Below are 13,578 nucleotides of genomic sequence, written 5' to 3'. Positions count from 1 at the left end.
CAATTTTTTTTTTTCCTGTCTTTTTCTCTCCTTTTACTTTTCTTTTAAAATTTTACATTTATCTCGCTTTACACATTCATCCCCTCCATGAAATTTTATCACTATATTTTTCGTCTTTATCAGTCTTTTATGATTTTATGGTTTTTTTGCTTTGGCTCTCTCGCTTGCACTTGGTTTATTTTACTGCGTTTTACCACCCTCTTTCACCCGCTGCTAGTATACCGCCGCCACTTTCACCGCACATACAACCAACAACGTCTGCGGTGAAGCAGTGCTGACCTGTGTCTATACTGATCCCTCTCTTTCTTTCATTTTTTTATATACCTTAAAACATACCGTTCTCTCTCTCAGCCTTTGTTGTTGTTGTTGTTGTACATATACCAATTGTAAATACCTACTCATTAAAGCCACTAACTTTGTTACACATTGTTCAACGCCTCTTTTTCCGTATGTATCAATAATAACAATTTATACATTTTATTTATATTTTTTAATCATTATTTACTTATGTTTATTTTTTTATTTAATTTAATAATCGCTATGTCGGCAAGTTTGGTTTCTTTTTTTATATTAAAAATTGGACGTGTTTCAATATAAAAAGTATCAATATTTAAATGACAATTTAATATTTTTTTTTAATACAAAATAAGAGGTATTGGTAATGCTTTTTTTCAATTACTCTATGTACTTTTATTTGTGTTTATATTTTGCAAATTTATAGGCCGCGTTTTCATGATATTTAGCGGTAAAATATGGCGACCAAAAATAAACCGTTATTTACATGTTGGTGTGTGTTAGTTTTAATCAAATATATTTGTTTTTTTTTTTCGTGAAAAGTAATAATAAATTTTGATTAAATTAAACATTTAATTTTATTATCATTTTGATTTGTTGTTTATTGCCAAATATATATTACTCATTAAGGCCATATTATAACAAACCCAAATTTAAAAACAAACCTGATGACCTACAGTATTTCAAGGTTGAATATAAAAAAAATGCGTCATCCAAATGACTTGTTTATACTTTTTTTATATTTTTTAAATTAAAAAGTATAATAAATAAATACCTAATGATTATTTTAGAAATATTATTAAAATTTAAAAAATTTTTATTCACTTCCGGGAAGAGGGCGCTAATTGACAGCAAAATAAAAAAAAAAGGCGGTATTATTGTAAAACTCATCATTACGCCTGCGCAAATTATTAAATCAAATTCAATCAAATTATGACTGATAATAATAATGACATTAATTTTTCCATATAGAAAAACAAATAAACAATCAAGCTTATTATTAAAAGTTATTAATTTTTTTGAATAAGACAAATAATAGGAAATTAAAATAATAATTATATATTTTCAACCTAATTTAGCCCACGGGCAGAAAATAAAAAAAAAAAAACGCAAAAAAATGACTCATGTGTTACCATATTTTTTATATATTACGTAAGATAAAATAAATGTATGTCAGACGACGAATGCATGTTAGATCCGTACAAGGTAATTCGCACTTTTAAATTCACGGGCTGGAGAAAACCAAAAAAGAAATAAATAATAATAAAGAAAAAGGGGTAAAAAAACTATAAGAAAAACTAAAACAATAGACGGAAATTTTCCGCAAAAAATATTTTATGCGTGTATGAAAAATATATATCAAATTATCAGCACATATGGATGTTCAAAAGAAAAAAAAATATATACTCAATATTTCGTTGTTAAATAAAATTTAAATATAAATATAATTTTATAATAAATTTTAAAAAAATTATTGTAAATGAAAATTTAATTAATCCGTTAATGGATTTGTTTATTTACAACGGCTTCTATGGTTTTAAAGTATTTTTTTTTTCAGTTAAAGGTTTTTTTTTTTAATTTTTTTTCACTTAAGGCGATATGGTAAAGTGAATAGTTGTCATATCAGGACCACCAACAAACACCCACCTTATTTGGATAAAGAAACATCTTGTTTTATATTGCAACGCGACAGTTTTAACCTTCAATGTCGTGATATTACTTGAATTGAGGTGTATTATATTCTATGGACATAATATTGGTCAAATCATTCGTACAAATAAGGATATAAATGATTATATAAATATAATTCACATACACACATTTTTATGATTCACTATTTTAATTATTTTTTTTCGTTTTATTATCTTTATTTAATATTTCCTGAATTTGTGTGATACCTTGCAATTTTTTTAAATATTTAAATAAAATTTATTATTATTATTGTGTGAGATAATAATTTGTAACAAATTTAATTTAATTTTTTGAATTTTAATATTTATTCAAGTCGCGTGGTGACTATTTATTGATATGGTTATATATTCTATACACGTCCATTGACCTTGTTTTTTTTTTCAATTTTTTTTAATGTATAAATTCTTACCTGACAGAGGTATTTGTATCTGGAGGTATTTTAACATAAATTTGCCAATGCACCAACCGATTTAGGCACCACTCTTCTTTGGATTCAGATTTATTCATTTTTTATTATACTATTTTAGTATTTTCTATAATATATTTTAAAAGATATTCAACTTTATATTAAAGTTTACACTTGATTCTTCTACGCTTGTTATACATTTGTATATCATTTGTTTTTATTTTTTGTTTTAGCCAGCGTATAAAATATATACCATGTCTTATGGAGAAACAAGTAATCATCGCACGATGGCCGAAATGGGGGTAAATTCGGCTACGAATGTATGTATTTAAATAATTTTTAAAAAATTTAATTTTTTAAAATAAAATTCATTTATTTATTTGTTTTTAAAGGCAATTATTGTCGATTTGCGAAGTGATACAATCACAAAGCCTTGCTTGGCAATGAGACAAGCAATGTTTTCTGCTGAAGTTGGTGATGATGTTTGTGAAGAAGATCCAACTGTTATAAGTAATTTTTTAAATTGAAATTTATAATAATTGTAAAAAATATAAATTATTAATTTTAATAAATCCAACAGACTTAGAAAAAACAGCAGCCAATTTACTAGGCAAAGAAGCTTCATTATTTGTAACAAGTGGAACAATGGGCAATTTAATTTCCAGTAAGTACTTTTACTATTTTATATTATGTATATAAATTCAAGAGGGTTGATTATTTTTTCAGTAATGGTTCATTGTAACACAAGAGGATGTGAAATTTATGTAGGTGAAGATTCACATATTGTTGCTCATGAACAAGGTGGATCATCACAAATTGCTGGAGTAATTTTACGTACCTTTCCAAATAATCCAGATGGTACATTTGATTTAAATAAAGTTAAAGAAAAAATTCATGATCCTAGTGATGCCCATTATGCTATTCCAAAAATGATTGCTATTGAGAATACAATATCAGGAAAAGCATTGCCAATGAGTTGGATAAATCAAGTTGTAGAATTTGCAAAAAAATATAATTTAAAACTTCATATGGATGGTGCAAGATTGTTCAATGCTGTCACAAAAACTGGTCTATCAGCAATTGAAATTACTAGGCAATTTGATTCAGTAACATTTTGCCTTAGCAAAGGTCTTGGAGCACCAGTTGGTTCTATGCTTTGTGGAAGCAAAGAATTTATTAAACAAGCAAGACGAGTTAGAAAAGTCTTGGGTGGTGGTATGCGTCAGTCTGGTGTACTTGCTGCTGCTGGTCTTATTGCACTAGAAAATAGATTTAAATTAAATAAAGATCATGAAAAAGCAAAAATTATTATGGATACTATCAATAATACTGGATCAAGTCTATTTAAAGTTTACTCACATGGTCAAGAGACAAATATGGTATTAATTTATATTAATAATAAAACAAAATTAACAGCAAAATTATTTGCTGAACGTCTTGGTCAAGTTATTGATGATGACAATGATGATAAAACAATCATTAAAGCTTGGTCGGTTTCACCTGAATTTGTAAGACTTGTTTTTCATCTTGATATAAATGATGAAATGTTAATAGCTGCACAAAAAAAAATTACATATCTCATAAAAAAATATGATACAAAATGTATTTAGTCAAAAATAAAAATTTTTTTTGCATCATCATTGTAGTTTTTTATATAACTTTTTGAAATATTAAAATTTTAAAAATTACAAAATTTTCATATAGGTATAGTAGAAAATAAAAAAAAAAAAAAACAACTAAAATATTAATATTAATAATAATAACATTGATAAATATAATTCAAGGTTATTAATTAATTTTGAAAAGCATCATTAGCAGTTGGTTCATTATCATCATCATCATCGTCTTCTTCTTCACTGTCAAATGTATTATCAGGAATATCATATAAACGTATCATAGGTTTATTTGGATCTTTCATAATAAGATATTTTCCATCTTTTTGTTTTAAACAAATATCAATAATACATCTTAAAATACCCCAAGCATTGTCCATATTTAAGTTAATTTGTGTTGCAAATTCAATTGGTTTATACTGTTGTGTTCCCAAAATAACATGTTTACTTGAATCACGTACATTTGCACGTGAAACATAGCCAAATTTAATTTGATCAGAACCAACAAGTAGTGCTTGAATTGTCCATTTAGCAAGTTTACATGCATTATTACGTAGTTCATTAGCAAGTACAGCACCACGTTGACCATCTAATTTTTGACGCCATTCAACACCATTAGCTAATTTTGAATCCCATTCATTTAATGCTTTTATTGTTAAAAATTGTAATTCACCATTTGGTCCTTGTACAACAGCATCATGTTCACAACGACATATTAATATAATACCATTATTTAAATCCCATTTTTTATAACGATATGCAATACTTGCAACATCTGTTTCTTCGTCAGTATCAGTTATAAATGGATTATCTACTGGAAATTTATATCTTGGTTCATTTGATTTAAGTACTTGTTGTGAAAAATTATGATTTATAAATGTTGCTTCAAGTGCAAGATTTCTTGGTGAATTTAATATATTACCATCATCTTGTGGTGGCTCAATACTTGTTTCATTGACTGTTAATAAATCAAATTCTGTATTATCACGTTTATCAAAAAATAATTTATCACCAATTTTTTCAATAACAATATCCCATGAATAATTACTACGTGTACAACACATAATTGTTGCAAGTATTGCATCAGTTGCAAATACATTACCAGTATCTGTTTTAGATAATTTACGTATTATTGGATCATCAGTTGTTGTTACTGTATGAAATATACGATCAATACGTTGTAATGGTTTTTCATTTTTAACATTAACACGATCATATGTTTTATCATAATATTCCAATGAACCAGCACATAATACATCTTCACCATTTTTTATTGATGGTAATGATAATTTTGATAAACGTGAAAATTCCATTTCTTCAATTGTTTGCCAACTTGGTTTAACTGTTACTGATGCATCACGTATTTTTATTTGTTGTTGATTTCTATTTCTCATACCTTGTTGACGTCCCCATTTTTTAAATTGTTGTCCTTTACGTTCACGTTCACGTGATTTTAATTTACTCAGTTGTTGCATTTGATTTATTAAACCACCACGACCACCACGCATACGTAAATTTCTACCAAATCTACCACGTTGATACAATGGTTTTTGTACTCTTGTTGTATCAACCAAATGAAATGTTGATTCATCTTCATCATGATAGTAAGAATATTGACTACCAGATCCAAATTGTGATGTATACTTGTCTACACAAAAAATGCGTAAATTTAAAAACAATAAATTAAATATATTTAACGTTAAAACTTTTTGGTGTAAATTAAACTCACTCATGAATTTTTTATCTTGGAAAGAAGCTCCAGTCCAATCAGATATCTATAAATAAAAAAACAACAATATAATATTTTTCTTTTTTTTTTAAATTAGATTTATTATTGTCCTTTTTGTATAAGGATTTTACAAAACATCACATGTTTTTTTTTAGACCTTGAAATTGTAGATAGTCAGTCATAATTGTGTAACATGATTATGCTTACCTTACCAAGTCTGTCACTTTTTGAGAATGGTTGATATGGTATATCTTTAAATTGATTTGGTAATTCACATGGACCCCATCCTTTAGAATTATTTTGAATAGCTGGTGCTTTAAAATGAACTGATTCAATTTTTTGAATCACTTCTTCAACTTTATCGTCATTCATTATTTGTTTGAGATTTTATACAATTTTATATTAAAATAAAATACACGCTAATCCACCATAACTGTGAGAGAAAGCGAAAGAAAGATAAAAAAAAAACCGCACACATATTATTCGTAGTATCTTGAATTGTCATAAGGGTCGCTCTTTATTTGCATCATCATCAGCCATTTTTGCAAGCGCGTTATTCAAAATATAATATTAATATTATTACTTATGTAATTTTTAATCTAAAAAAGGTGAAACTTGAATGATGTATTTGTTGACATAAGTTATTAATAATAATAAAATTTAAGATATTTTTTTTATTTTAATGTCAAAATAGTCCATATTATTTTTAATAATAAGTCAATAAATTTTTTTTTCTTAAATATATAAAATGAATATTAACATTTTTCAGTAACAACATATTTTTTAAAGTCATTTGCAATATTTTTGAGTTCTTCAAGTCCTTCAGTTAATGATGAACGAGCTGTTTCTTTGATTGTTTCATCATCAGAACTCAACAATTGAAGTACCAAGTCTGTAAAAAAAAAAAATAATAATAATAAATTAATCACACTAATCAGTAAATTATAATGATAAATAAAAATATGTAAATTATATATTTTACCATGAAAATGAAGTAACTTTGTGACAATTGTTGGATCTAAATGTTTTTGTAAAAATGTTAAAATTGCTGAAACATGTCTTCCCGAAATGTGTAAGGCACATTGGGTTGAAGCAGTAAATAAAATACTTGTTGTTAAATGTAATGCAAGTGCAACATCTTGAGTTTGATTTAATTGTTCAATAAGTGCTTGTCTATGCTCAAGAACATTTGATTTTTCACGTTTTTTATCAAATTTACGATAAACTAAACAACAACTTGACAATGCCATTTCAACACTATCCAAAAAATCATCAATTGAATTTTTAATAATAGCTTTGTGTACATTACCAAGTGGCTCATTAACGTCTTGTGGTAATTCTTGTAGTAATTTTTGACGTGTTTCAGTTGTTAAATTATTTGGAAATTGTATCATATTTTGTTGTGCAGCTAATTTTAATAATTCATTTATAAAATCAGTAGCCAATGTTTTCATTAAATATTTTGTCAATGCAATTTGTGTATCTTTGCTTGATGATATACACTTGATACCTTTATCAAATATTTTTATATTTGTCATTAACATATTTAATTTATCTTCAATTTCACTTAAATTATTTGTTTTTGTTGTTTGTGCTAATTTTTCAGCCAATGAATAAGCAATTTTGTTCAATTTTGGCTGATAATAAATACATAATTCATCAACAAAACCATCAATGTCATTTAAATTATCATCATTTAATAATTTTTTTTTTAAATCATCAATTGTTACAAATATAAGCTCATTTTTTTCATTATTTTTCGATAATTTATTATCATCATCTGAATCATAATCATTATTTTTTCCATGTAAATATTTTTTTTTAGTTGATTTTGTTTTAGTTTCACGTCCTTGTCCACCACCACCAGCTTTACCACTTGATGCTTTTTTTCTACGTTCATCTTTTTTATCAATTTTTATTGATTCAATATTACGTGATGAACCACTACGTATTTTATTATCAGCAATATGTTGTAACCATTTACCATTATCAACAAATTCTTTAGCTTTTATTTCAGCAATTGATTCAAGTGGTTTATTTAATATTTTTAAATATTCATCAGAAACAATAACTGTTGTTGAAAATATATGAAATATCGATTTACTTTGTTTTTGTTTATATTTTAATATTGTTTCGATATCTTCTGGTGAAAATACTGATGGTAAAAGTGGATATATATCAATAAATGAATTTGTTGCAATGACATCTTCAATATTTGCATCAATTTGATCAATTATTGATGGCCCAATAGCAACTGTATCAAGTAATGTCAATTCATCTTGAGGAAAATGACGTTTTATATAATTTTTCGAATCAGATATACCAAGTCGAGTTAATGCATCATATTCTAAAATTTAAATTACAACAATAATAATTATTAATCAATTAATTGTTTTTTTGTTTATATTAACTTACCAAGATATCCATTTTGTTTGTAAAAATTATCAATCCATTCTGTCTGACTTTTTGAATATATTGATGGTACATAAATACCATTATTTCCATGTTTACCAGTTATTACACCTGGTACTTCAATTGCACCATGTAAATTGTCAAGTATTGCTGTTAAAAATTAATAAAAATACATTGATTATTTTTACTAATTAGTATTATTATGATTATTATTTGCTCAATCATATGAAAAAAAACAAAAAACTTACAAAAAAATATCCTTTCTGGTACATTGCATTGTCCCAGTATTGCTGTTAATGGTGTAGGTTTTGTTATTGCTGATAATGCACCTCTAATTTTAGCACGATTTTTAGCAATAAAATTTTCAGTATAAAAAATTCTTGAATCTTGTTTATCTTGTTTTCCATGTACTGTATTACCAAGTTCTTTTTCAACAAGATTTTGTATAAATTCAGTTGGTAAATCATATTGTAATGTCAATTCAGTTACATTAATATAACCAATTTGATTTAATTTATCATTAATTTCAAGTGATATTTTTTTTTTATAATTATTATCAATTACTTGTCCAAGTATAATATTAATATTTTTGTTATGTTTTTCAATATTTGATACAATTGATTTAACATGTGATAAATCAACATTTAATATTTTTGATAATTCAACTAAATTAATACGTCCACCACAAACATATAATTCATCACGTATTTCTTTTTCAAGATGTTGTGGTGTTATATATTCTTTTCCATCAGCAGTAAATATAACATCAAGTAAATTTGTCTCAATTAATTTTAATATTATTTCAATGCAATTACTCTCTGATAATCTATATTTAAAAAAAATAAAATTATAGTTTTATTCAACAGATGTTAATATAAACATTAAATAACCAACAATATATTTTACTTACTTTTGTAGTGTTGAACTTAATTGGGCTTTTTGAAAATCAGCTGCTAGACGTTTTATTTCATCCCAATCTACAGATGACATTTTGTATTGTATTGTGTTTTTATTTATTTGTCAAAATAATAATAAATCCAGATGTTTGGCTGATTGATACGTGGAGGTTGATCTAAAAACTGGAGTCTTCTGTCAAGCAGTAAACACTTTTCATTTGTGACGTCATCATATTTATAAATAAAAAGAGAAAAAAAAATAAAATATGTGTGTGTATATTTTGGTGTGTGTAAGATGGCAGCCTCATTGACTTGTGGTGAATTTTTTCATCGATTAATGTAAAGCCTGCATAGCTCAGGGGCAGAGCACTGGTCTTGTAAACCAGGGGTCGAGAGTTCAATTCTCTCTGGAGGCATAATTTTTGCTAATTTTAATTTTAATAAAAAATAATACATTGAAGATTTTATTGTGTGAATTTTTTTTTATACAAGGTAGTAATACATTTTCGTTTTTTTTTTGTATATATTAAATTGATCACAGAAAAAAAATGTTATTATTTTTGTAAAGAAGTATGTAATTATATGAAGAAATAATTTTATCAATCGAATATAACAAAACAATCACGTGTGCAATCATGTAGCAAATCATTTATAAAATTATATATTCATATAAAATGTTAATAAGAAATTTAAGCAGAAGAAATTTATCTAAATAAATTATTATTTAAAATTTATTTGATTTTTTTAAATTACATAAATAATAAGAATAATAAATTAAATTTTATTTTAAGCAATAATTAATTGATAATGAAGATATTTATTTATTTATTTATTTATTTATTTAATATTTTGCATAAGTCCAATTGTTCAAAATACTTAATTAAATAACTATTAGTAAAAATCATTATCAAAGTGATTTTAGCTTATAACAAAAATATACCTTGATTAAGTATATAACTTGACATAATAAGTTTTCCAAATAAATAAAGTATAATAACATTATTATAAAAATTATTATAAAGAAAAAAAATAAATGCTGAATAACACTTAACAGAATAAACATCCTTGAACTTAACACTAAGATTATTAAATAGTTAAATCGAATTGTTAAACGTATTGTTTAACTCAAGAGTAATTTAAAATAAGACAGTAAAAGGAAGAAAAAGGATTTATATAAAATATAAAATTATTATTGTCAATATAACTAAAAATACTTGAATGAATTTCCAAATCCAAAATAATCTGTAATTGAAAAAAAAAAAAACAAAAAAAATATAATTATTGTTTATAAATTAATTAATACTGTATAATAAAAAAATTGTTCACTTACTTGTTTAAATAATTTTTAGTAATTTTTAAATTATCTGTGTTTTCTTTAAACAGAAATTTATTAATACCCAACATACAGTTACATATATTTTGGTCCCAATCAAACTTTTCAGCATCAATATTAAATATCATATGATTTTTAGTTATTTGAACTTTTTCAACTAATTGTTTCATATTTTTTCCATGAAAATAAAACTCATTGCATTTAAAAAAATCATATGCATTTTGCATACGTTCATTACGTTTTACCAGTTTCAACATTCTGTAAATAAAATAAATAAAACAATATTTTTAATGAATAATTAGTATTAATTTCGAATTAAAACAATTTTTTTTTTTTACCTTGGTTTTTGTCTCTGACACATGTCAAGTAAATCAAGCATAAATGCAACAACATAGTGACAAAAAAATACTATGATATTGTGCAACAACCGGTTAGATGTGAATATTGTTCCAGGATACAAAACAACATGCTTTGAAGGTGATTCAATTGCGTATTTTGCTGTCAATTTATGGCAACGTTTCCATCTATTGAATTAAATAAAAAATTCATTAATTAGTAATTTAAGTAGAAGCAGTAAAAATATTTTTTCATAAATATCTAAATTCACATATTATGATTCTAATAATTAAGCAACACCTAATTATAATTATCCTAGAAATTTTAAATCTAATTTATAATTAATTTTATTTTTAATGTGATATTTTTCGTGACCTGTATAAACAAAATTTAGCATTTCTCATTGCGGGTCATATTTATTTAAAAAAAAATATTTCTAAACAAAAATTTCATGAAATTACACTTTTAGAATTTAAACAACATCTCAATATAGTGAAAAAAAATATTAGTTGTTAGTTTTTATATTATATTAACAATAAATGAAAAGAAAAAAAATTAAATTAAGATTTTTTTAAATATCAAAAAAGATTTATATTTTAAAAAATTACCTCAAAGGATTGAATGGTCCACTAACACAATTATATACTTGAATTTTATTTGATGGTTGAATAATATTATTCCAAGAAGCACAAATAAGTGTATTAACAACAATGTCAATTGGAATAAGATCAACAATTTTATTTTCTTCACCAAATATACTTTTAGCAAGTCCAACTCCAACTTGTGCCATAACTCCAGTTGCTCCAATAAAATTATCAACCCATCCAGGAAATGGTTCTTGTACAGCACCAGATATTATACTTGGTCGTACAATTGCAATTGGCAATTTATCTTTATAATTATTAATTAAATTTTCAGCAAAATTTTTCGTTAATGTATAAGTATTTGGATGTTTATCTTGTAATTTATTAGCTAAAAAATTAACAATTTCATCATCGAAATTTTTACATACATCTAAAATAAATTCTGGCTTAATTTTTGTTGGATATATTTTTTCATCAATTTCAAAAATATTTGAATTACTATATGCTGTACTGACATAAACAAAACTTTTTAAATTAAACATTTTTAAACAAAGATCAATGACTTGTTTAGTTCCTCCAACATTTTGATTTATAGCTGTTTTAAAAGGCTCATTAAAACCCACTGTTGCAGCACAATGAAATACAATATTTACTTTTTCAAATAAAAGACAATAATCATTTTCACTGAGACCAAGTTTTACTTGGCTAATGTCACCATTTATTGGAATTACTTTTGTAAAACAATCTGGATACTCAAATTTAATTCTATCAAATATCTATAAAATTAAAATTAAATTAATTTTTTTTTTTTTATAATGAATTTTAATTATAATCAAATTATATTACATACTAAATTATCCATGAGTTTTTCAAGTCTTTGTTGAATTGTTTGACCATTTTTTGATCTCAAAAGTATGTAAATTATTGAAATTTTTTTACAAGATCGTAAAAGTTTTTCAAGCAATGCTTTACCCAAAAAACCAGTTGATCCAGTAATAAATATTATTGATCCAGTAAAAAAATCTTGGATTGAATTTTCATCAAAATTATATTGATCTTTATGATTTATTTCGATAATATTAGGCTTCATAATTGACAGTTGTTTTGAATTATTTTTTTTTTCCATTTTACAATATTTACAAATAAAAATCAATTTAATAAAATATTTAAAATACACTTCACTCTCTCTATACCGACTGTTACTGAATGTTGTTCAAAGATGTTAACACGTATATATAAGCATCAAAAGCTATCATAAAATTTTATATATATAACACAATAAATTAACCTTGTAAAAAAAAAAAAAAAACGATTAATCCATTTGCGGCAATATATTTATTAAATTGAAGAAATCAAATAAATAAATTATTTCGTTCTAATAAATGATTCATTACAAACCAGAAAAACTTGATAAATTTAATTTTTTTTTCCAACAGAATTTAAATATTACGTAATGATTTTTTGTCAATAGAAAATATTAATTCAACTATTTATAAAAAAAAATTTATTTATAAAAAGTTTTTGACGTTGCATAATAATATAGATTTTTTTTTTTTGTTCAAATCAATTTTTTTTATGTGTTATGAAAAGGTGATTATAAATGATAGTAATTAACTCAAGTAGTGAATATATTTTGATAACTAATTATGGTATTTTTTTTTGAAAAATATTGTATGAAATATTAAAAATTTTTAACAATAAATCTATAATAATAAAGGAAGATAAAAATATACAATGAAAAAATAAAAACACGTTTCAAAATTATATAAATTCATTTATTTTTTTTAATTTATAATTATTATTGTTTTGGATTTTTTTTTAAATATCAAATTGATAGACGTGTTTATCGATAAATAAATAATTTATAAATATAAATTATTCAACAATTTTATCATTACACGTGCGTATTATTATAAAAAATAAAAATCAAGTTTGACTGACACTTTGCTAGTAATAATTTCAACACGTTGATTGATCCTTATTATTTTTTAATTTTAATTTTTAAATGCGTAAGCAAGAACAAAAAATAAGAATATAAATTTATTATTTTTTAATCAATAATTAATTATATATTTGTTAAACTACGACATCAAGGTTTTAAATTTTATTTTAAAAACACTGTACAATATATTTGATTTTATTTGTTGCTGTTGTTTTTTTTTTTTTTTTTTTGAATTCTTTACTTACAATTTGAACTTGAACATTTTCAAGATGACGTAAATATACATGATTATTTTAGAAAGTGCATCAAATGTTGCTTAAATAGAAAATAATTAAAAGAAA

General features: G+C 24.1%; 4 protein-coding genes and 1 non-coding gene across 8 annotated transcripts; 2 read left to right on the top strand and 3 right to left on the bottom strand.

Moving 5' to 3' along the window:
• Positions 1–22: 22 nt before the first annotated feature.
• On the top strand, positions 23–4,032 carry LOC122860951 (probable low-specificity L-threonine aldolase 2). 4 transcript variants are annotated; one of them, XM_044165044.1, is made up of 5 exons: positions 23–447; positions 2,626–2,712; positions 2,785–2,902; positions 2,973–3,056; positions 3,119–4,019. In XM_044165044.1, exons 2-5 carry the CDS (start codon positions 2,647–2,649, stop codon positions 4,000–4,002), a joined length of 1,152 nt encoding a protein of 383 aa, XP_044020979.1. In that variant the 5' UTR covers positions 23–447; positions 2,626–2,646; the 3' UTR covers positions 4,003–4,019. The 4 variants fall into 4 exon arrangements, with proteins under 4 accessions (XP_044020979.1, XP_044020978.1, XP_044020981.1 ...); XM_044165043.1 differs by lacking the exon at positions 23–447 and adding an exon at positions 1,405–1,500 and having other exon boundaries at positions 3,119–4,032; XM_044165046.1 differs by lacking the exon at positions 23–447 and adding an exon at positions 1,552–1,571.
• On the bottom strand, positions 4,024–6,215 carry LOC122860950 (eukaryotic translation initiation factor 3 subunit D). The gene is made up of 3 exons (XM_044165042.1): positions 5,942–6,215; positions 5,735–5,780; positions 4,024–5,653 (listed from the first exon to the last, which is right to left on the bottom strand). Exons 1-3 carry the CDS (start codon positions 6,104–6,106, stop codon positions 4,185–4,187), a joined length of 1,680 nt encoding a protein of 559 aa, XP_044020977.1. The 5' UTR covers positions 6,107–6,215; the 3' UTR covers positions 4,024–4,184.
• A 139-nt stretch (positions 6,216–6,354) lies between these two features.
• Positions 6,355–9,283, bottom strand: LOC122860949 (E3 UFM1-protein ligase 1 homolog). Its single transcript, XM_044165041.1, has 5 exons — positions 9,057–9,283; positions 8,395–8,972; positions 8,150–8,296; positions 6,717–8,081; positions 6,355–6,626 (listed from the first exon to the last, which is right to left on the bottom strand). The coding sequence occupies exons 1-5, from the start codon at positions 9,134–9,136 to the stop codon at positions 6,490–6,492; spliced, it is 2,307 nt and encodes a 768-aa protein (XP_044020976.1). The 5' UTR covers positions 9,137–9,283; the 3' UTR covers positions 6,355–6,489.
• Positions 9,284–9,386: 103 nt separating this feature from the next.
• Trnat-ugu lies at positions 9,387–9,458 on the top strand. Its single transcript has one exon. It is a non-coding gene; the product is annotated as a tRNA-Thr (tRNA).
• A 1,857-nt stretch (positions 9,459–11,315) lies between these two features.
• On the bottom strand, positions 11,316–12,385 carry LOC122847849 (fatty acyl-CoA reductase 1-like). Its single transcript, XM_044145705.1, has 3 exons — positions 12,146–12,385; positions 11,795–12,071; positions 11,316–11,683 (listed from the first exon to the last, which is right to left on the bottom strand). Exons 1-3 carry the CDS (start codon positions 12,383–12,385, stop codon positions 11,316–11,318), a joined length of 885 nt encoding a protein of 294 aa, XP_044001640.1.
• Positions 12,386–13,578: the final 1,193 nt, after the last annotated feature.

The sequence above is a fragment of the Aphidius gifuensis genome, linkage group LG1, assembly GCF_014905175.1.
Source record: "Aphidius gifuensis isolate YNYX2018 linkage group LG1, ASM1490517v1, whole genome shotgun sequence".
Classification (NCBI taxonomy): domain Eukaryota; kingdom Metazoa; phylum Arthropoda; class Insecta; order Hymenoptera; family Braconidae; genus Aphidius; species Aphidius gifuensis.
Note: the sequence above shows the minus strand (reverse complement) of the source record. Positions and strands in the feature narration are given on the sequence as shown.

Excerpts from the sequence above, each read along its gene's own strand:
- LOC122860951 (XM_044165043.1), top strand. The coding sequence starts at position 1,465 with ATGTCAGACGACGAATGCATGTTAGATCCGTACAAG. Across the intron at positions 1,501-2,625 it reads GCATGTTAGATCCGTACAAG|CCAGCGTATAAAATATATAC; the intron begins GTAATTCGCACT and ends TTTTTGTTTTAG. Across the intron at positions 2,713-2,784 it reads GGGTAAATTCGGCTACGAAT|GCAATTATTGTCGATTTGCG; the intron begins GTATGTATTTAA and ends TTGTTTTTAAAG.
- LOC122860950 (XM_044165042.1), bottom strand. The coding sequence starts at position 6,106 with ATGAATGACGATAAAGTTGAAGAAGTGATTCAAAAAATTGAATCAGTT. Across the intron at positions 5,781-5,941 it reads AAAGTGACAGACTTGGTAAG|ATATCTGATTGGACTGGAGC; the intron begins GTAAGCATAATC and ends TTTTATTTATAG. Across the intron at positions 5,654-5,734 it reads CCAAGATAAAAAATTCATGA|ACAAGTATACATCACAATTT; the intron begins GTGAGTTTAATT and ends TTTTTTGTGTAG.
- LOC122860949 (XM_044165041.1), bottom strand. The coding sequence starts at position 9,136 with ATGTCATCTGTAGATTGGGATGAAATAAAACGTCTAGCAGCTGATTTT. Across the intron at positions 8,973-9,056 it reads TTAAGTTCAACACTACAAAA|ATTATCAGAGAGTAATTGCA; the intron begins GTAAGTAAAATA and ends TTTTAAATATAG. Across the intron at positions 8,297-8,394 it reads ACCAGAAAGGATATTTTTTT|CAATACTTGACAATTTACAT; the intron begins GTAAGTTTTTTG and ends AATTTTTAACAG.
- LOC122847849 (XM_044145705.1), bottom strand. The coding sequence starts at position 12,385 with ATGAAGCCTAATATTATCGAAATAAATCATAAAGATCAATATAATTTT. Across the intron at positions 12,072-12,145 it reads AAAAACTCATGGATAATTTA|ATATTTGATAGAATTAAATT; the intron begins GTATGTAATATA and ends TTAATTTTATAG. Across the intron at positions 11,684-11,794 it reads TTATGTCAGTACAGCATATA|CTAATAAATTACAAGATAAA; the intron begins GTAATTCAAATA and ends TTAATTTTTTAG.